This window comes from Pelobates fuscus, chromosome 12 (assembly GCF_036172605.1).
Source record: "Pelobates fuscus isolate aPelFus1 chromosome 12, aPelFus1.pri, whole genome shotgun sequence".
NCBI classification, from domain to species: domain Eukaryota; kingdom Metazoa; phylum Chordata; class Amphibia; order Anura; family Pelobatidae; genus Pelobates; species Pelobates fuscus.
In genome coordinates, this window is record NC_086328.1 from 111,065,695 (window position 1) to 111,088,848 (window position 23,154).

Here is a 23,154-nt window from a genome sequence, read left to right on the forward strand (position 1 = left end):
ATATCTATATACATAAATATATACGTATATATCACTATATATATACCTATATATAAATAAAAATATAAAAAAAAATTATATATATATATATATATATATATATACGTATATATACACATATGTATATATATACATATATTAATTCTACACATATATTTATGTAATAATTTTACATAATTAGGTATCCTAATTAATTACAATTAGCGGGACCTGCCTGACAACCCATGCCGAAAGTATAGGGAATTTAATTTGCTAGCACTATATTTAACCCTATAACTTTCCAAGACACCATAAAACCTGTACATGGGGGGTACTGTTTTACTCGGGAGACTTTGCTGAACACAGATATTAGTGTTTCAAAACAGTAAAATGTATTACAACGATGATATCGCCAGTAAAAGTGACGTTTTCTGCATTTTTCACGCACAAACAGCACTTACACGGACGATATTATTGCTGCAATACTTTTTACTGTTTTGAAATACAAATATTTGTGTTGAGCGAAGTCTCCCGAGTACAACAGTACCCCACATGTACAGGTTTTATGGTGTTTTCAAAAGTTACAGCGTCAAATATAAGGCTTGTGTTTCATTTTTTTCACATTAAAATTCGCCAGATTGCTTACGTTGCCTTTGTGACCCTATGGTAGCCCAAGAATGAAAATTACCCCTATGATGGCATACCATTTGCAATAGTAGACAACCCAAGGTATTGCAAATGGGGTTTGTCCAGACTTTTTTAGTAGCCACTTAGTCACAAACACTGGCCAAAATTGGCGTTTTTTGCATTTTTCACACACAAACAAATACTAACGCTAACTTTGGCCAGTGTTTGTGACCAAATGGCTACTAAAAAAGACTGGACATACCCCATTTGCAATACCTTGGGTTGTCTACTATTGCAAATGGTATGCCATTATGGGTGTAAATTTAATTCCTGGGCTACTATACAGTCTCAAAGGCAACGTAACCAATCTGGCGAATTTCAATTTCAAATGTAACGTGCTATATTTGACCCTGTAACTTCCCAAAACACCATAAAACCTGTACATAGGGGGTACTGTTTTACACGTGAGACATCGCTGAATACAAATATGTGTATTGTATTGCAGTAAAAGCAAACAGTATTTTGACATCCACAGTTAAAATGTCACATAGAACAAAAAAAAATTAAAAAATTATTTTTTTCTCCCATTTTTTTATAAATTTTTTATATTAAATTATGTTCAATACCTAAATATTTGATGTTAAATGAAAGCCCTGTTTCCCCTGAATAAAATGATATATAATAAGGGGGGGTGCATTTAATATGAAAGAGGTGAATTACGGTTGGACAGACATATAGCGTAGATGCCAGGTTTTGTTTACGTTTTGTTCTGTTCACAACTTGTACATTTGGCTGCGGTGTTAAGGGGTTAAGCGTCATTATAGTTATGTCTATCACGACCATATATTATTGATAAATTGTATCCTTAATGTAAATCAGATATATTTCCTACTCTCACCAACCCACGTATTCATCAGGACTTTAAATGGCACCTCACCTAACTTCTCTAATGAACCAGTTCCATCCCAAATCCTCCTTTAGCCTCCTCTGACTCAACCTCTCCAAACTTCTTAATGCTGGACCATGTGAGCACACCTGGACTTCAGGACACCATGTTGCCCTTGTGCCTCTGTGCTCCTCATTGTGACCATTATTCATTGTCCTCCAAATTCAGTTTTTGCTTCCCTTACTCGCCCATTTTCCCATTATTTTTGATAACTCATTGACCCTTTTAATCTGTCTTCCATTGTTTATCCCTTGCTTGGGGGAATGGAATTTTATGTTTAACTTTAAATCATTTAAATAAAAAAAAGTATGATAAGTAATCATTCATATTCACTTGTAGCGAAAAGTAAAGATTAACTGTTTTTTTTTGGTCATATAGTAAAAACCAAAGATAAAAAAAGTAACCTGAGCTCTAGCCCAAATTACTATGCATATTTAAATAAATTAAGGTTATTTAGTAACCCCAATGGCCATTAGATGTGAGCCCACCTGCCACGTCAAGGCAAACCTCTTAGGTGGGTCCTCCACTAACAATTAATCTTGCTTGCTTCAGCTTCAAGCAAACAAATCTCTAATGAGACAGAGAGGGGTATTTTTCTATATGGATCTATTATTTGGTCATATGCCTCCAATACTCTGTCTGTAAATTTTTACTGTAATTGACATTTGGGTATATTGTATTACTATTACCAATAACAGCTATTGTTTCACATCCGTAGTTTCTCTTCTACAGCCTATTCTTCTTTAAATATCGCTTCCTTTGTGCTTGCAGCTTGTGACCCCGCTCGATGTCCTGAAGTGACCTGTAATTTAGGAATGTCTGCAATTGAAATCTGGAACCCTGACAGTTGCTGCCCTTATAAGACATGCGGTAACATTAATTTATTTTTTATATCAATTCCACACTGGTTCTCTATTTGTTTACTGCAAATATTTTTTTGTGATTCCTGCCTTCACTTGCCCCGGTAACTATGTTTTTGTAAGAATTTTACATTTTGACATTTAGTTCATCACATGGAATACTTGCTTTGATAATCTGTCCCTTGGGTAATAAAGATTAAAGTTGTTAAAATTGATATGTAGGTTGTGCTGTAATTGTGTAATTATTTGAAGGATTACAAACTATGAAAAGTTTAACGGTGCAAAAAAAATAAATTTGAAAGACATTTTAGTGGATGATTCGATGTGTCCAGGACAGAAATTTAGCTCTTTGAACAGATCACAAAGGTGAGGAGTATCAAAAGGCAAAGTGTCATCGTAGCCCAGCGGTTCACAAACCAATCCTCATGGCCCCCCGACAATCCAGAATTTATGTATTTCCCTGTATTATTCCAATGGAGATACTGATAAAACCTGGACTGTTGGTGGGTCTTGACGACTGGTTTGGTTAAAAACTGTCAAAACCGATTGGCCAGCACACTTTCATATGGGCACATTATGAAATAATGTATATGGGGCAGTGAGTAAGGATATATACAATGCTTAAAAGTTCCACTCACGGATAGCCATTGGCAAGTTACAATTTAGTCCTGGTAAGAGAAATTCACTCTTTCTTGTGGTTGCATGTAGATTTTAAGGACTGGATGGCAGTGTAGGGCTTGACATTTAAGATATATGTATGTATTTTATTTAATACTTGTGGATTAGGTTTGTGGTGCAAAGGTTGGGGATACTTTCAATGATCCTGAAGATTTGATAGGTTGAAGTTGTGTTAAAGAGCCACAGTGCATTATATTGGCTTTCTGCTGATATTAAATGATTGCTCGTAAATGCTGTGGTTGTATGTAGATTTTGGCATGGGCTATAGGCCAGATTACATTTTATTGAATATCCAGAGAGTAAGCTATTGGCTTATCTCCTCAGAATTAGCACATCTTGATCCACTTGAGTCCACTCAGCATTTAGTGAATGCATCTCGTTGCTTTGTGAAAGCAGTTAGCTCTTACCCACATGTTCTGGCAATCTAAATACTTGAAGAGACACATTTCATTTTATGATATCTGAGCAAAGCAGATTCTATAAGCAGAACTCTGCAAAGCATTTTGCAGCAATATTAGAATGGGTTTCTATTTCACTAGCCTGAATAAACAGTTGAACAATCATGTGTCTATTTCACTCAGGGAACGAGCTAAAAAAAATGAAAATCCTTTCTTTTAAAGGGACCAGAATGGTTGAATATAGTATTGCACACTGATGTTACAGGATACGTTATGTGTGCACATTGAATTTTTTTTTTTTTTTTTTTAAATGCATGTCTCTTTATTACTTAAAGAAAGCAAGCAGAGTTTTTGGTGTAATTGTCAGGGACTGAATTAAGATTGGGATTTCATTCCTGCCTTTTCATATGGCAAATGTGTTTTAACCCCTTAAGGACACATGACATGTCTGACACGTCATGATTCCATTTTATTCCAGAAGTTTGGTCCTTAAGGGGTTAAAGGAATACTTCACTTCCCAAATACAATTAAAAAAAAAACACTATTAGTAAATATACCTTATTATTATTATTATTATTATTATTATTATTATTATTATTATTGCCATTTATATAGCGCCAACAGAGTCTGTAGCACTTTACAATATTATGAGAGGGGGGATTTAACAATAAATAGGACAATTACAAGAAAACTTACAGGAACGATAGGTTGAAGAGGACCCTGCTCAAACAAGCTTACAGTCTATAGGAGGTGGGGTATAAAACATATTAGAACAGGACAGGAAATAGCAATCAAATAAGGTGGGAGTGAAGCAGAGCTGGAGGAGAGAGTAAAGTGCTTTAGAATGACATTATAAATACATATGTATCTATATATATATATATATATATATATAGCTATATATAAATAAAATAATTTTAAAAAATTATATATAATATAAATATATTTGTAGAATTTAAATAGATATCTATATATATAGCTATATATATATATATATATATATATATATATATATATATATAGAGAGAGAGAGAGAGAGAGAGAGAGAGAGAGAGATCGAAGGTAGGAAAAGCACTCCAAGGACTTCTTTCAATGTAGAAAATAAGTAAATTTTATTCGGCAACTGCCATAAAAACTCAACGTTTCAGTCCTGTGTCAGGACTTTCGTCTTATCCTGACGAAAGTCCTGACACAGGACTGAAACGTTGAGTTTTTATGGCAGTTGCCGAATAAAATTTACTTATTTTCTACATTGAAAGAAGTCCTTGGAGTGCTTTTCCTACCTTCGATCTCTATAAAATTTGCTGACAAGCACCGGGCTATACCTACATCCTTACAGGAGTGCAAGCATTGGACAATTTTGTATATATATATATATATATATATATATATATATATATATATATATATATATATATATATATATATATATATATATATATATATATAAAGCTATATATATATATATATATATATATATATATATATATATATATATATATATATATATAAAGCTATATATATAGATACCTATTTATTCTACAAATATATTTATATAATATTTTTACATAATCAAGTCATTTTATTAATTACAATTTGAGGGACCTGCCCGACAACCCAGGCTGAAAGTCCAGAGAATTTGGCTCACAAGTCCTATTATTAACCCTGTAACTTTCTAGGACACCATAAAACCTGTACCTGAACCCTAATATTAGCGTTTAAAAACAGTAAAACATATCACAACGATGATATCGACAGTAAACATTTATTTTCTTGCACTTTTCACACACAAACGGTATTTCTTCTGACTATATAATTGTTGTGATACATTTTTCTATTTTGAAACACTAACACTTGTGTTCAGCGAAGTTTCCTGAGTATAACAGTAACCCTCATGTACAGGTTGTAGGGTGTTTTCAAAAGTTACTGAGTCAAATATGAGGCTTGAGTTTCCTTTTTTCCCTTTGAAATTTGCCCGATCGGTTATGTTGCTTTTGAGACCGTATGGTAGCCCAGGAATTAGAATTACCAGTCTTTTTTAGTAGCCACTTAGTCACAAACACTGGCCAAAATTGGCATACAATTTAGTTTACTAATTTGAAACTCAGAATCCAAAATCAACCACAACAGCCCAGCTATCTCGTTATTCGGTTTATTCAGAATTCGGGTTAAAGGGACACTATAGCATTAGGAATATCCCCCAGGTATTAAAAAATAAATAAATGAATAAAACAAAATGAATTAATCACCTTTTTTGCAATGCTGAGTCTCCGTCAGAACTTCCGCGACCTACTCTTCGAGTGCCGTCATCCTAGAGGTGTGTTTCTAGGATAACAGTCCAATCGAATGCTCTGCATAGAAATAAAGGGATTTAAGGGATAGGAGGGGGGGGGAGTACTGAAGGCACAATAACAACTTCAATAACATGAAGTTGTTAAAGTGCCTACGGTGTTCCTTTAAGTTTGGTTTGGAATTCGCACAAAAAAAACAATCTGTCCAAATTCGGTTCGGATTTCACTTCAGATCGATTTAAATCTCCAAATCTAATATTTATATGAAAATGTTTTGAAGTGATCTACTGAGAAATGCATCCCAGGATACAAATAATAATCTTTCAATGTTTCCCTTTTTATCCACAGAGTGTTCATGCAATACCTACCCAAAACCGGAGTGCAAGCTGGTAAGTATTAGTAGTATGAGGAACATGTAATTTGCAGCCACACAGCCTCATGTCAAACACATACAGTTTGCATGGATAACACAAAAGTTGACGTCACAGTTTTTGCACGGAAAATGTAATTTAGTTGAGTTGGATTTTCTGTACCTTGCAAAATAGGTGAAAAATGTGACCTTCTGCTTATTTTCCTCTTAAAAGAGACAGATTGCAAGCAAAAAACTTTGAATGTTCTGTAACTTACAAATCAAAGAAAAACAGGTTATATATGAAGCTCATTAGTGAGAAAATACACATAATATACCACTATGTGTGATATAACAGTGGCGTATGTTTAATTTTCACGTTAAAGGACCACTATAGTGCCAGGTAAACATACTTGTTTTCCTGGCACTATAGTGCCCTGAGGGTGCCCCCACCCTCAGGGTCCCACTCCCGCTGGGCTGGATGGAGATGAAGGGGTTAAACACTTACCTTTCTCTAGTGCCGGGCTCCCTCGGTGCTAGAGACTCTCCTCCTCCTTACCACGTCATCGGCTGAATGCGCAAGCGCGGCAAGAGCCGCGCGCATTCAGCCAGTCTCATAGGAAAACATTCTCAATGCTTTGAAAATCACAGTGAGAAGCGCCTCTAGCGGCTGTCAATGAGACAGCCACTAGAGGCTGGATTAACCCTAAAGTAAACATAGCAGTTTCTCTGAAACTGCTATGTTTACAGCAGAAAGGGTTAATCCTAGGTGGACTTGGCACCCAGACCACTTCATTAAGCTGAAGTGGTCTGGGTGCCTATAGTGGTCCTTTAAGCAAAATACACTCATATAAAAGTCATGGAATAAAAACCGTTCTATGGACTTCTCATGGCAAGGGCATAGACATTGCATGCAAAAATAAACTACATAGAAACATAGAATGTAACGGCAGATAAGAACCATTCAGCCTATCTAGTCTGCCCATTTTTCTAAATACTTGAATTAGTCCCAGGCCTTATCTTATATCTATGATAGTCTTATGACTATCCCACACAAGCTTAAACTCCCTCACTGTGTTAACCTCTACCACTTCAGCTGGAAGGATATTCCATGCATCCACTACCCACTCAGTAAAGTAATACTTCCTGATATTATTTTTAACCCATTGCCCCTCTAATTTAAGACTATGTCCTCTTGTTGTGGTAGTTTTTTTTTCTTCTTTTAACCCCTTAAGACCACAGAGCGTTCTATGCCGTCCTTATTTAGATGGCTCTGACTGCCCTGCGATCTTTTGTACTTACCTGGTCGCCAGCGATCCCACATCGGCGATCGCGGTATGGGGACTTACCTGGGAGCCCAGGGAGTCCCCCTCCGTCCTCTTTGGCCCCCCTGGGCCATGTGATCGCGAGGTCCTTGCGAGGACCTCATGATCACATGGACGGCACAGCCGTCCAAGGCATTGCAAGCAGGGGGAGTGCCTGTAATGACAGGTACTCCCCCTGCTGCCTGGAAATAAAAAAAAAACATGTTAAAAAGTGTAAAATTAAATTATATATATGATCTAAATATATATATATATATATATATATATATATATAATAAACAATACACAAGATCCAGCGCACTCTCCTATCTACTAAACAGCAACTTCACTATACACATATACACACATACACATAAATATACATACACTGTCTACGTGTATTTTAATATTAATATATACATAATTATATATATATATATATATATATATATATTAATATCAAAATACACATACAATTATATTGATTAAATATATCTGTAATTTTCATTACATATATATTTATATATAATAAATAAAAATAAATATATAAATACGTTAAAAAAATAAAATTAAAAAAATAATAAAAAATATATATACATGCGTAATTTCGTTCTAACTGTATTTTAAAATTAATATATATATATATATATATATAAAGGAAAAGTAGATAGCACTCCACAGACTCCCTTTGTTTAAATAAAAATTAACTTTTAATGCTCCAAGTTAAAAAATCAACGTTTCAGTCTGACCAATCAGACCTTGTCCTGATGAAAGTCTGATTGGTCAGACTGAAACGTTGATTTTTTAACTTGGAGCATTAAAAGTTAATTTTTATTTAAACAAAGGGAGTCCGTGGAGTGCTATCTACTTTTCCTTTATATTTTTGCCAGACAAGCACCCGGCAGTGAATATTTAACCACAGTGAGTGCAACACTACTTGTATTTTTTTATATATATATATATATATATATATATTGATATCAAAATACATGTAGAATGAAATAAAATATATATCTATATACATAAGTATATATCACTATATATATATATACCTATATATAAATAAAAATAATAAAAAAAATTATATACATATATATATATATTTTTTTTTTATTATTTTTATTATATATATATATAATAAAAATAATGAAAAAATTATATATAAATATATACACACACACACACACACACACACACACACACACACATATATATAATAGTTCTACGTATATATTTATGTAATAATTTTATTAATTACAATTTGCAGGACCTGCCTGACGACCCAGGCTGAAAGGTCAGGGAATTAAATTTTCTAGCACTCTATTTAACCCTGTAACTTTTCAAGACACCATAAAACCTGTACATGGGGGTTACTGTTTTACTCGGAAGACTTCGCTGAACACAAATATTAGTGTTTCAAAACAGTAAAATGTATTACAACGACGATATCGTCATTGACAGGGAAATGTTTTGCATTTTTCACACACAAATTGCACTTACACTGACGATATAATTGTTGTGATAAGTTTAACTGTTTTGAAACACTAATATTTGTGTTCAGCATAGTCTCCCGAGTATAACAGTACCCCTCATGTACAGGCTTTATGGTGTTTTCAAAAGTTAGAGTCAAATATAAGGTTTGCGTTTCAGTTTTTTCACATTCAAATTCGGCAGGTTGCCTTTGAGACCGTACGGTAGCCCAGGAATGAAAATTACCCCCATGATGGCATACCATTTGCAATAGTAGACAACCCAGGGTATTGCAAATAGGGTATGTTCAGTTTTTTTTAGTAGCCACTTAGTCACAAACACTGGCCCAAATTTGCATTCAAATTAGATTTTTGCATTTTCAAATATTAACACTAACTTTAGCCAGTGTTTGTGACCAAGTGGCTACTAAAAAAGACTGGACATACTCCATTTGCAATACCTTGGGTTGTCTACTTTTGCAAATGGTATGATATCATGGGGGTAATTCTTATTCCTGGGCTACCATATGGTCTCAAAGGCAACGTAACCAATCTGGCGAATTTCAATGTGAAAAAACTGAAATATGTAACATGCTATATTTGACCCTGTAACTTCCCAAAACACCATAAAAACTGTACATAGGGGGTACTGTTTTACACGTGAGACATCGCTGAATACAAATATGTGTATGTTACTGCAGTAAAAGCAAACAGTATTTTGACATTCACAGAACTAAAACATTTGTAAAAATTCTTATTTTCTCCCATTTTTTTTATATTTTTCTCATATTAAATTATGTTCCATGCCTAAATATTTGATGTTAAATGAAAGCCCTGTTTCCACTGGATAAAATGATATATAATAAGTGTGGGTGCATTTAATATGAAAGAGGTGAATTACGGTTGGACAGACATATAGCGCAAATGCCAGGTTTTGTTTGCGTATTGTTTGATCACAACTTGTACATTTGGCTGCGGTCTTAAGGGGTTAAATATAGTCTCCTCCTTTGCTGTGTTGATTCCCTTTATGTATTTAAATGTTTCTATCATATCCCCCTGTCTCGTGTTTCCTCCAAGCTAAAAAATTTAAGATCCTTTAACCTTTCCTTGTAAGTTTTATCCAAGTTTTACCAAGTGAGTGCTCACCAGTGTTCTGTACAATTTTTCTAGTTTACCTAAATCATTTGCCATTTGGCTTATCCCTCCTGGAACATCAGCCCTGTTACATATCTTAGTATCATCAGCAAAAAGACATACCTTACCATCAAGATTCTCTGCAATATCACTAATAAAAAATATTAAAGAGAATGGGTCCAAGTACAGATCCCTAAGGTACTCCAATTGTGACAAGACCATGCTTTGAACATACTCCATTGACTACAAACCTCTGTTGCCTGTCACTCTGCTACTGCCTTACCCATTCAACAATATTGAAATCCAAACTTAAAGATTGCAGCTAATTGATAAGCTTTCTATGTGCAACAGTGTCAAAAGCCTTCCTGAAATCTAGGTAAGCAATGTCTACTGCACCAACCTGATCTATTATTTTAGTTACCCAATCAAAAAAATCAATAAGATTAGTTTGCATGGTAACCCTGAAGTAAACCCATGTTGTTTCTGATCTTAAAATCCATGTGATTTTATATGTTCAACAATCCTATCCTTAAACATGGTTTCCTTTACTTTCCCCACTTCTGAAGTGAGGCCCGACTCCTCCCTACTACCTTTCTTGTAAATGGGCACGACATTTGCTAACTTCCAATCTTCTGGGACTACTCCTGTTAACAATGATTGGATAAATAAATCTGTTAATGGTTTTGCTAGTACACCACTAAGCTCTTTTGATAACTTTGGGTGTATTCCATCAGGCCCCATTGACTTATTTGTCTTTACTTTTGACAGTTAATATAGAACCTCCTCCTCTGTAAACTCACATGTAACCGATTATTCATTTGTCATTTTTCCTAACTGAGGCCAGGGACGTATTAACCACGAGGCAAACAAGGGATTTGCCTTGGGCGGCATTTTCCAGGAGGCGGCAAAAAAAGCCGCCCCGAAATGCCCAGGCAAATGTCCTGTTAGCCTGGCGGCTAACTAAAAATCTGGTCATCATATTCCCGCTCCCGACATCACTCTGTGGCGCACGAGGGAGCTGAGCAGAGACAGCTCATAAATCAGTGCTCCCTCGGCCAGCGCCTCCTGCCCACCCAGCAGCCCCACCGGACCCCAGGGAAAGGGAGAACCACCCCCCTCCCAGCATTCCCAAAGGGATTGAATTTTTTTTTTAAAAGTCATGCCTAGGGCAGCACAAAACCGGGATACACCACTGACTGAGGCCCCTTTCCTTCATCTTCATCTGTAAATACTGAACAAAAATATTCATTTAGGCAGTCAGCTAGGCCTTTATCCTCTTCAACACACCTTCCTTCTATTGTTTTTAATCTAACGAATCCTTGTTTTATTTTCCTTTTCTCATTTATGTATGTAAAAATGTTTTGTCTCCTTTTTTACTGACTGTGCTATTTTCTCTTCTGTGTGTGATTTGGAAGCTGTGGAGTACCACATGGGGTTTCTTAATTTTTTTGCTTTTACTGACAAGCCTAATGCAATTTTCTGTTGACTCTTAAATAATCCCATTTCTCTTTGACCCCATTTAAACTGCTCCAGTCTAATAATGACTCCTTTACACATATACTAATTTTAGAAAAATCTGTTTTTCTAAAGTCTAAAAACTTTAGTTTTTGTGTGGTGTGACTCAGTCACTGTTAATTTATTAAACCACACTGACTGATGATCACTGGATCCTAAACTTTCACCTATAGTAATATCTGATACCAAGTCTCTATTTGTTAACACTAAATCTAGTATGGCCTCTTTTCAAAATCACATGTACTTTATATGAGTAAATTACTCCCGATCTCAACTAGCATGTAATATTCAGGACACTTCTATGCATAAAAAGCCAGGTTTCTTTTTGTTTTGTTTTTTTGTGATTAGTTCTGTATCGTGCTAACTGTTTGGTTAATCTTTCATTTATAATTGTTTTAGGACATTGATGGCCTCTGTTACACATCAAAAAAGACAATCTGATGCATAAAAAAAACAAATATCAATCGTTCTTTTTAACATAAAATTATTTTTCTTCCATTTTAGGGAGAAAAACTTCAAATAGATGAGGAATGGAAAGATAGTGCGGCAAATGTCTGCAACTGCACTGTGTATAAATGTGGTAAAATATTAAAACTATTTACATCATTTATTTGGAACACAATATCCACTAAGATCAATGCTTATGAAATGTGGGGTTCATAGGACATTCACTTATTTAACTCCAGGGAAATTAATTTAAAGGGGTGATCCTTCTAACATATTTTTATACTGCATTGTCCAATCAAACATAATTTTACAGGCCAATTGCAAAGTCAGAGTAACTCCGCCATTATGCAACCTTTTTGGTTAATATTCTTTGTTTGCAATATTTAAACATTTGTTGCTCACAATTGCACTAATGCATAAAAAATTGTAATTTATTCCATGTCTTTTTTTTAATCTCTAAACTTACATAGAGCTGCATATTTAATGGTGGATATCTGACCGAAAGGCAGATAGCATTAAAACAGATGTCTCTAATCTATCTATCATGCCAGAATCCTTTATACATGGTGTACCTTAGTAGTTTATTTTTTGCTTATTTTGTTACAGTGAAGGACACAGTGTGTTTGAGTAAGGACCGAGGTGTTCTGAGACCAGGACAAACCATCATCGAGCACACAGTTGATGGCATCTGCCACTCAACGCACTGCACAGACTTAGTCGACCCGGTCACAAAGTACCATCAGCTCAACATTACATCTCTAAACTGCGCGGCCAAATGTCAACCTGTAAGGAATTTACAATGTTAAATAAAAATGAAAAATAAAACATGTTTAGTAAATTGTGTGCCCCTCTCAGTAATTGGCATGGTTTAAGAGACAGTAAAACTTCAGCATGAGTTCTACATAAAGAAAAGATCACATTAAAGGGTTTATCCAGCATTTTAACCACTACAGCCTACTGTAGTGAGCTTTGCCTAGAGGACTGGTGCCATTCGGTCTGAACTCTTGTGATGCTCCAGAGGTGGAGTTACACATCCAGCTGAAAGTTGGGTTAAATTCTGTATGTGCAGCATTTCATAGGCACATTGCAGCAAATACAGATTCCAGGCACCAGGACCACTTCAAAATGCTTAATTGTCATGATACTTGTAGTCCTTTAAATGTCTTAATTTTAAGCTATTGTTGTAATACTGCAGCGAATATTATACGTGTGCGTGGCAGAAAATTTGGTACAGCCAAATTAGTTAATATGAAAACAAAAAATGTGTTCAGGTAGTCCGAAATTTGTCAGTGTGGCAGTTCGACTCAAATGATTTTCACCCATGCAAATGATTTGAGAAAATTATTCAGATGAACATAAAAGGTGCAAAAATTGGCCAATCATAATACTGCTAAATACATACATAATATACTATGTATTACACTGATATTTTCAAGTGAGTGTACACCAATGGTGGGGGAAAAGTAGGAGCATAAAAAAAATCTACACTCATATATTATATATATTTTAAATATATAATATGTGAATAAAAAATGTAAATTCTTTAAATAACAAACAGATGTCTTCATTTTTCAGAACCAGGTATACGTTCCTCCGAGAGATTTAGCAACCTGCTGTGGTAACTGCAAGAACATGTCCTGTGTCCAAACGTTATTGAATGGCACCCTTCTTAGCCATAGAGTAGGTGATTTTTGTTGTTGGCGTTGCTATTTTTTTTTCCGCACAATATAAATTTAAATATAATTTGCACATTATTTTAATTGAATTTTTGTTTTATTCCCGGATAAAAATTATGTTTGGTTGGTGTTATTTTGAGAGGGCTTGTGGGTAGTCTTATAATAAATGTCTAGACTTTAATTGTATTTGTGAATGCAAGAAGTTGATGTTGTACATGACATTACAAGGATTACAGTCTCCAGGACAGTCTCAGTCTCACTCTGATGTGATTGACCAATATGGACAATAAGGTCATGGTCCAATGGACCACCACAAGAATAGATAAAGAAATGTAAAGATCACCATGCATGATGCAGCAAGTCGTTACTAGTGATGTCGCGAACATAAAATTTTCGGTTCGCGAACGGCGAACGCAAAATTCCGCAAACGTTCGCGAACCGGGGAACCGTCATAGACTTCAATGGGCAGGCAAATTTTAAAACCCACAGGGACTCTTTCTGGCCACAATAGTAATGGAAAAGTTGTTTCACGGGGACTAACACCTGGACTGTGGCATGCCGGAGGGGGATTCATGGCAAAACTCCCATGGAAAATTACACAGTTGATGCAGAGTCTGGTTTTAATCCATAAAGGGCAGAAATCACCTAATATTCCTAAATCACAATGGATATGGATTGACACCTGACATATTGACACCTCGACATATGGATTGACACCTGTCCTCAGAGACCCTGATACACACTGACACAGAGCAGAATAGGGACTGTTCCCCCTACATAGGGTCACTTGGCAGATATGGATTGAGACCTATCCTAAGGATCCCTGATACACACTGAAACAGAGCAGAATATGGACTGTTCCCCCTACTGTCCTCCCCCCGCCCCCACCCCTGCGTGGTGGGTGGGGGCCATAAAAATAATGAGGGGGGGACCTACTGTCCTCCCCCCAGGCCCCCACCCCTGCGCGGTGGGTGGGGGCCATAAATCACAATGGGGGAGGACCTAATGTCCTCCCCCCGCTCTCACCCCTGCGCAGTGGGTGGGGGCCATAAAATAATGAGGGGGGACCTACCTTCCTCCCCCCTGGCACCCACCCCTGCAAGGTGTGTGGGGGCCATGAAAATAATGAGGGGGGACCTACTGTCCTCCCCCCCCTGGCCCCCACCCCTGCGCGGTGGGTGGGGGCCCTAAAAAAACAATAAGGGGGGGGACCTACTGCCCCCCCCCACAGCCCCCACCCCTGAGTGGTGGGTGGGGGCCCTAAATAAAAATCTCCCCCCAATCAAAGGTGACTAGGGGTCCCCAAGCCCCTACTCACCCACCCCCCCACCCCAAAAGAAGTTACCCTCTACCTACTCCCCTTACCCTAAAAAATACTGAAGGGGAAATAAAATAACTAACCTGTAAAGAAAAATTCAACTTACCATTTGACGTCTTCTTTTTTCTAAAATCTTCTTTTTTCAGCCCCAAAAAAGGGCAAATAAAAAGCCAAGAACAGACCCAATTAAAAAAAAAAAAAAATGAGCACAAAAAAAAAATCCATCTTCACCCATGGAGGGCTCCGCGCAGACTGAGCTCTGCAGGGCGGGGGAAGGCTTATAAAGCCTTGCCACGCCCTGCAATTAGGCTAAGAACACTCTGATTGGCTGGTTTAAGCCAATCAGAGTGCTCTTTGTCATTTTACACAGCGTGGGAAAATTCTAAAGAACTTTCCCACGCTGTGTAAAATGACACAGAGCACTCTGATTGGTTAGATTCCAAGCCCACCAATCAGAGTGCTCTTTGTCATTTTACACAGCGTGGGAAAATTCCAAAGAACTTTCCCACGCTGTGTAAAATGACACAGAGCACTCTGAGTATCTGCAGTAACACAGGGTGTCTGGAAGGAGTATCTGCAGTAACACAGCGTGTCTGGGGGGAGTATCTGCAGTAACACAGAGTTTCTGGAGGGAGTATCTGCAGTAACACAGGGTGTCTGGAGGGAGTATCTGCAGTAACACAGAGTGTCTGGGGGGAGTATCTGCAGTAACACAGGATGTATGGAGGGAGTATCTGCAGTAACACAGAGTGACTGTGGGGAGTATCTGCAGTAACACAGAGTGTCTGGAGGGAGTATCTGCAGTAACACAGAGTGTCTGGAGGGAGTATCCGCAGTAACACAGAGTGTCTGGAGGGAGTATCCGCAATAACACAGAGTGTCTGGGGGGAGTATCTGCAGTAATACAGAGTGTCTGGGGGGAGTATCTGCTTGTAACATTTATATGCACTGAAAAAAAAAATAATAAATTGAAAAAAAATAAAAAAATGAATGCAGCTTCCGAATGAATCTTAAATGGATGCTGTCCAGGAGGTGGGAGGGTCTGGAAGGGAGGGTCTACTGCTGGAATGTGTCTGCTGAATGTGAGGTACAGGGTCAAAGTTTACTCAATGATGACGAATAGGGGGCAGACCGAACATCGAATATGTTCACCCGCCGCCGCGAACGCGAACACGCTATGTTCGCCGGGAACTATTGGCCAGACAACCGTCCGGGACATCACTAGTCGTTACTTGTTCGATATTCACCAGGCCTGTCTGGTGTTTTTTCTTTAAACATTTGTGGTGAGTTCTGGTGAGTTCACAAGCCATTGGCTACCTTTTGGTGAGTTTTAAAAAGGCCATATATTTTTTTCAAGAGGGTTCCTGTATTGTTAAATGTACTTACAATTTTGACCTGCATTCATACTTTGTTACATTATATATCATGTCATATAAGGAAAGCATATTTGTATATGTAATTTCTGGGTCTAATGTGTTGGCCAATATTATGAAAGATGAAAAGATCTGTGAACAAACCACTTGGATTTCAATTTGTTCCAAAAAAAATCCCATTTCAATGTACACCTATTTTTGTATTTGCAAAGTTATTTGTAGAACATGCCCAAATGTAGCTTGTATGGTCTCCACGTATGCAGACTTCAATGCAAAAGGGCCTGGGAAAATTTAGTGTACAAAGTTGTATTCTTTATGTGTCTGGGTCAAACACTCCACCCCTGATCCAAACATGATGATTCAGATTGAACCATCCAATATGTTTCAAAAGTATGTTTCTATAGCTATCAACAGATGTGCTGCACACAAAGAGATAATTATTTAATACTGTAATTACTTGACAATTGTAGCTGTTGTTTTGTTATTTTAGCATATAAGAACTGCCTAGCGCTTTTGTAAAACTTTTGCATTAACTGGAGGACTGGTATCAATTCCACTTGGTAGAAGTCAATTATCACCAATGTATTTTACTCAAAACCATAATGAGACCAGTCATGGGTCTTCTAAGTTCTGTGTTAATCCTGAGTATTCCAGGGTTTATAATGACTCCTTGCCTGTTTATGACCCTCTTTAAGGATGGGTGGAATATAATTATTCACTAAACCTGTAGTTGTTGGTGACTGTCCAGGGGATTTCAAATTTCAGGTCAAAAGCTGGAAATATTTTGGGAATTTTCTCTGAAAATTTCAACTCCTTGCATCCCCAGCAAACAAAGGATTAGTGAATAGCTTTGAATGTCTCATACTTCTAGAAAAAGGTTCACCTTGCAATGCAAGATGAAGGTTTATACTTATACATGCAAGTCGTGCATTTCATTTTGAATCATGTGATATTTTTTATTTATTTATTTTCTACTTTTTATATAGCCTGGTACTTCTTGGAATTCTAAATGTGTCAAATATGACTGCACAAACACATCTGTAGGACCAGTATTAGTAACATCTGCCATCAATTGTCCTCCATTTAATGAAACAGAATGTATAAAGGTTAGTGGTCTCTCTACGGACAGTAATTCTAGGTGCTTATTTGGAAGCAAATAATATCATAGGTTACTAATGGCGTTATAGGTTACTAGTTACTAAACTATGATAACTCTAAAGTCTTCTTAACATTCAGCCTTCTCATTAGACAGGAAAGAAGACATTTTAACCTCAAACTATTTTACACTAGAACAGACAGAATACAACCAATTAAAGCAAAGCTTGGAGCAGGCAATGTTCTAACCAACTCTGCTCTATGAGAATCCATTATTTTTCCATTTTATGTTTTAGTAGGAACTTCTACAATGTGTGGAGTATTATTTGTTTCCTTTTATAATTTGGGCAAAAAACCTTAGTTTTAGTGTGTCGTGTAGAATATGAGCATCTGGACAATACTTTAGGTCCTAACAAGTTTTAGGTCCTAAATGTTCATCATAAACAGCAACTTTCTGACAAAGTTCTAAATGTAGATCAAATAGCAGATGCATCCAGCACTTTCTTTGGTGATGGCTAACCTTGGTCATGGTTTCCCCCTCCATCCACTTATGCTGCTAATATATTTGGTATAGCTAACTTACCTAAATGCACCAAAGTGCTAATTTATCTAAACATGGTAGCATTACCCAATTCCTGCCCCCATCAAAGCCCGCTCACATCCCCCGTACATCCACAACCTCCTGTAATAAATGTATACCTAACAGGAAGGTTCTTTATTGGTTCTCATCCACCATTAAATCTAGGCTTAATTAGCACTGACGAATGGAGATGAAAATAATGCCACTGAAAAGCAGCCTTTGTCTGAGCCATAACTGGTGAACTGGGACCATAGAAGCCCTAGCTTATTCCATATCTGAACTATTAAAATTAGTGGAATTACAGCCATCTCTCCCTCAATGGAATATTGTTGAATGAATATCATGATGTAAATCAGGCATAGGCATCCTTCGGCACTCCAGATGTTTTGGACTACATCTCCCATGATGCTTTTCCATCATTATGGGTGTAAGAGCATCATGAGGGATGTAGCCCACAACATCTGGGGTGCCAAAGGTTGCCCATACCAGATGTAGATAATCGTATTTTGTAACACTTTAGTTTTCCCTGGATGCTCCTGGTTAGATATACAAGATGGAGACTCTGGGACATTGCTCATTGCTCCAACTGAACCATACTAAGGCACCTGAACCATTATTTACCTGATGGGATTAGAGCTTAGCGCTTCTTGTCCCAAACCAATGAAACCATCATCAAAAGAGCCTCAACACCACTGATCCACCAGTATTCCTAGATTTGCAAATTATATCTAATGTCAACACATGTAAGAAGAATAAGCATAAGTTATAGGGTAGATGATGAATCTCATAGAAAATGTTTTTGTTGTTTTACCAGACCACGTATACTGCTGGGACTGTAGATGCATGATCTAGCTTCTTTTAGCTCCATTTTATCATGCTGTATGTCTTATCAGAAACCGTTTATGAACCATACATAAAACCCTCATCTAGAAGTTTTAACTCATTCACATGATTGACTTATAAACAGAATTAACAGACGTGTCATTAAAAGGCACCAACATTTCTAAATATTTAGGTAAAATTCTTAAAGCGTACATGTGGCTTCATAAACTGGTCATTATATATATGTATAACTTTATGAATATTTCTTTAAATAACTATGTTTAAAGAAAGAAATTGTTGTGGGCGAAGCTGATTCTGGTGATATCTTATTGATTTGTTTCTATAAAGAATCAATAGAGTTCCAAAGCATAAAATATTATAGTAATCTTGAGCAATGCATATATTATAGTGGTGAGCAATGCATATATTATAGTGGTATAACTACTTGCAAACTGGGAACGTTGGGAGCTGTAGTCCTCAAATAATCGCAATGCTCAAGGTTACCTTGTTGGCAGGTAACATTTCTGCCAAAACTGATTTTAGCTTTCTTGAAACTCATTATTAGAGTGGACCCTTTACTTAAAACAAAGGCCAAAAATTAGTCAACTTACCATGATTTCTTACACAAAGAGTGCTGAACATTTGCCCGTCCAGCTGTTTAGGAACTACATTTACAAGAATACCCGACAGCAGCTGGACATCGATATTTGGCCGCCCCTGTTCTTTATGTTAAAAAGGATCTGAGGGTCTTTTGGGATACACCTCTAACATTCCAATTTAACTACTACAAAAAATGTAAAAACATGCTACGAAGTATCCAATCAGGATGCCAATGCAGGGTAGAGCAAACATGTTATGCCAGACAATGCAAACAAATGTTAATTTAAGTATGTTAACACAACAATAACACACAAGTTATAGATAAGGCTTACACTTGTTCATAGAAAGGGACTTCTTTTTAAGTAAAAGGTCCATTTTGGTAACCAATGGTGGATGCACGCTGGGTTTACAAACTTAAAAGACAATTTTTTTTCATATTTATAATGTTTTATACATTTCTTTTTCTAGATGGGAGGATATGTAGTATCATTTTTAGACGGTTGCTGCAAAACATGTAAGTAAACTATAACTTTTTTTAATTAAAATATTATGTATTACATTGGTCTTGATTGTTGTGTCACCGTGTTGTAATTTCTATCTCTGACTTGAATATCTAAAAATCACGTTATTTGTTTAAATTCTATTATTTGCTAATCACGTATGGATTAAAGAGATATTCCAAGCTGGAAGTTATCTTTTGTTTTGAATGGATTAGGAAGATTCATTTATACAGTTATATAGAGTTTCGTAAAAGTTGCTTTGGATTAATAAATGTTGAATGTATAAATAAAAATCTGTTTAGAATGTGCAATAAACTGCTTAAAAGAGTTTATGGCTACCTAGATTTGTAAAGATATGTTTCAAAACAGCCCATGTGACAGTCTTATTTATTTACCTTTGAATAATATATATAATTCAATTGTAATGTCAGTAGACATATCCCAAATTTTACCTTATAATTCAGCAGACCCATAGCAGAACTCTCAGTGGCCGATGGTATGATATAACGTTATTCACAATTTCATATCATATCAAATTCATGGAATTTGGAGCAGGAGAGGTATTAGAGTCCCCATCCCAATATGACCACACATATTGACAAATATCAAATTATCAAATGCACCTAGTGAAATAAAATGGGGTATCTACCTAAATCTATCTACTTTTGCATATACATTTTCTGTTATGCCTATCCCTATGTCAGTTACAGGCCCAGCATTACAAAAAAAAAATAGGCTAAAACTATATGCTCCTTTTAATATTTGATCTGCAATTGCTAATGGTATACTCAAGTGAAATGCATATAAGGTAATTTGGAAATCAGAACCTATAATTTAATATATTTTTTATTTTCTGGTATTTTATGTAGTGCAGTTTTGGAAAGTAGTGTCATGTTTCTAATGTTTTTGTAGTAATTAAATAACAGCAATGTTGAAGAAAGAGTGCAAGAATTTTCTTATTTGTTCAAGTTTCATTCAAGACATTCTTAGACTAACATTGACATTCAATAAGGCCCAGTATTTTATTTTTTATTTTTTTTTAAATGCAATAGAAACTATCTTAAAAGAGCACAAATTCTGGGGCAAAGTTCTCAAACTTGAGCAATCAGTAGAAGCATTCTGTTGGTTTCCATAGTGATTGCTCAAATTTTCTTTTTAATACTATACGTAAAATGTGATCTTTTTAGACTCAATCATATCTTACCAATAACCCCATATTTCCTCTGTTGTAATAGTTAAGATATGTTTTTTTTTTTTTTTAGGTAAGGAAGATGGGAAATTCTGTAAGAGAGTAACTGTCCGCATGACCATCAGAAAGAATGACTGTAGAAGCAATACTCCGGTAAGATATTTTTTAACAGGAAAGATTTTTAAGCTTTAAAGTTTTTTATTTAGCTATTTAAAACATGAATTGAGAACTTTCACATGCTACGATAAATCTGTAATTACAAAAGATTTATAAAATGCAATCTATTTAAATAATCAGCATATTTGTAAATTAAACATTGCAGACATTTAATATTATTTTATTTTCTCTATGTTGTTCCTGGTTTGATTTTCTAGGTGTTGCCATAATTTTGTGCCAAATTGCAATTCACTAGTTATTGTCTAAAAAATCTCTCAGACACCAACCAGTCTCATCTCCAACTAGCTGATATGAGAGAATTACTCCTGCAAAAGATGTACCATGTCATGAATCTTATTATTCCCCTGGTTATTTACTAATGTTGTCATTATCGTATGAGGAGCAGTGTGATAAGAGTTGGGTATGGATAGAACAATTTTCGTTGTTTGTGGAGCCTTAGAATGTTTTTGAAAAGTAGATTACACTAACAGAAGATTCATATGTACCGTATATGTAACTACACATACATATGTAATCTAATGTTTTCTGTAGATGGTCTCACAATGGCAAGACCCATCTTATATTTTTAGAATGCTACTTAGAATTTACAAATCTCACAAATCACAAATTTACTTGAACTGTATATTTGTGGTGAAGATACGTATCTGTGTTGATTGAGGTGAAGAGACGTGTCTTTGTTGATTGATTCCTGCAACTGGTCTCTGTCGTCTAATTTTTATTTGCCTATATTATATCTGCACAATTTACCGTGTTAAAAGCACATGGTAGAAACAGAGTTTAAGAATGTATAATCCGGCCTTCCTTAGAGGCTAGTAAATATTCATTACCCTATAAAGCAGGAAATGGAATAAAGAGCGCATCATGAACAAGGTCACACTTCTATAAACAGTCATGTCACATTCTCTGAGACTTTTTACAACAACTGCTGCATCATTTATAGTTTTTAATGACTTTAAATCCCATCTGTGTTGGGTAACGACATTAAATATCATATCATGTTTTTAATGAAATTCATTAATTTGCAAGCGAACGACAAAAACATACGAGAAGACATGTAATTTCAAACATTTCTTGGATTTTTTTTTTGTGTGTTCTAAATGAGTCCTTTGTATACACTATCATGTATCCCCTTATTTTTTTTCTCTAGGTTAATATTGTTTCTTGTGATGGAAAGTGTCCTTCCGCCAGCATCTACAACTACAACATCAACACTTACGCTCGATTCTGCAAATGCTGCAGAGAACTTGGTCTTCAGAGACGTGTTGTGCAATTATATTGCAGCGCAAACTCAACGTGGGTAAATTATTCTATCCAAGAACCCACGGACTGCTCCTGCCAATGGTCTTGAAACTGGTTTCTGTTGACAGAACATTTTGACAAAGGAATATAAATTATATCACATCTCTGGAAAAATGTCTATATATGTCGATTGTCTATATTGATGAATAATGTATTTTTATTTTTCAAGTTAAAATATTCTGGTAGGTTTCGCCATATTGCCAAGGTGTCATCGCTTTCACTTTGTAAGTCTGATTCATAAGAACATGTGCCAACTTTCAGAAAAAAATGACATTGTTTAACTTTATAACTATAACTGCACCATTTCCAAAAATCTATAAAAAAAAAATATTTGGAATCAAGCTTTTTGTATTTGCTAATTTAACTTAATTGTTGATTCATTAGTGCTTTAGAAAACGCAACCATAAAAGTGCTTGTGAAATATGAAGAAATATTCCAACATTCATACAAGATAAGCATACAAACATAAGTTGTTTTTCGTAAAATGACAAAGTCAGAAATTTAGATACTTTTCTATGTGACCTATAT

General features: G+C 35.9%; 1 protein-coding gene across 1 annotated transcript in view; it reads left to right on the forward strand.

Moving 5' to 3' along the window:
* The window catches only part of OTOG (otogelin), a 211,484-nt gene extending 188,612 nt beyond the window's left edge, over positions 1 to 22,872 (forward strand). Inside the window, exons 46-54 of the mRNA XM_063437518.1 lie at positions 2,324 to 2,422; positions 6,128 to 6,168; positions 12,055 to 12,130; positions 12,604 to 12,782; positions 13,573 to 13,677; positions 17,351 to 17,470; positions 19,930 to 19,975; positions 21,224 to 21,303; positions 22,475 to 22,872. Of these exons, the coding sequence (XP_063293588.1) occupies positions 2,324 to 2,422; positions 6,128 to 6,168; positions 12,055 to 12,130; positions 12,604 to 12,782; positions 13,573 to 13,677; positions 17,351 to 17,470; positions 19,930 to 19,975; positions 21,224 to 21,303; positions 22,475 to 22,675 (947 nt within the window). The 3' untranslated portion in view covers positions 22,676 to 22,872. The remainder of the gene's footprint in view (positions 1 to 2,323; positions 2,423 to 6,127; positions 6,169 to 12,054; positions 12,131 to 12,603; positions 12,783 to 13,572; positions 13,678 to 17,350; positions 17,471 to 19,929; positions 19,976 to 21,223; positions 21,304 to 22,474) is intronic.
* Positions 22,873 to 23,154: the final 282 nt, after the last annotated feature.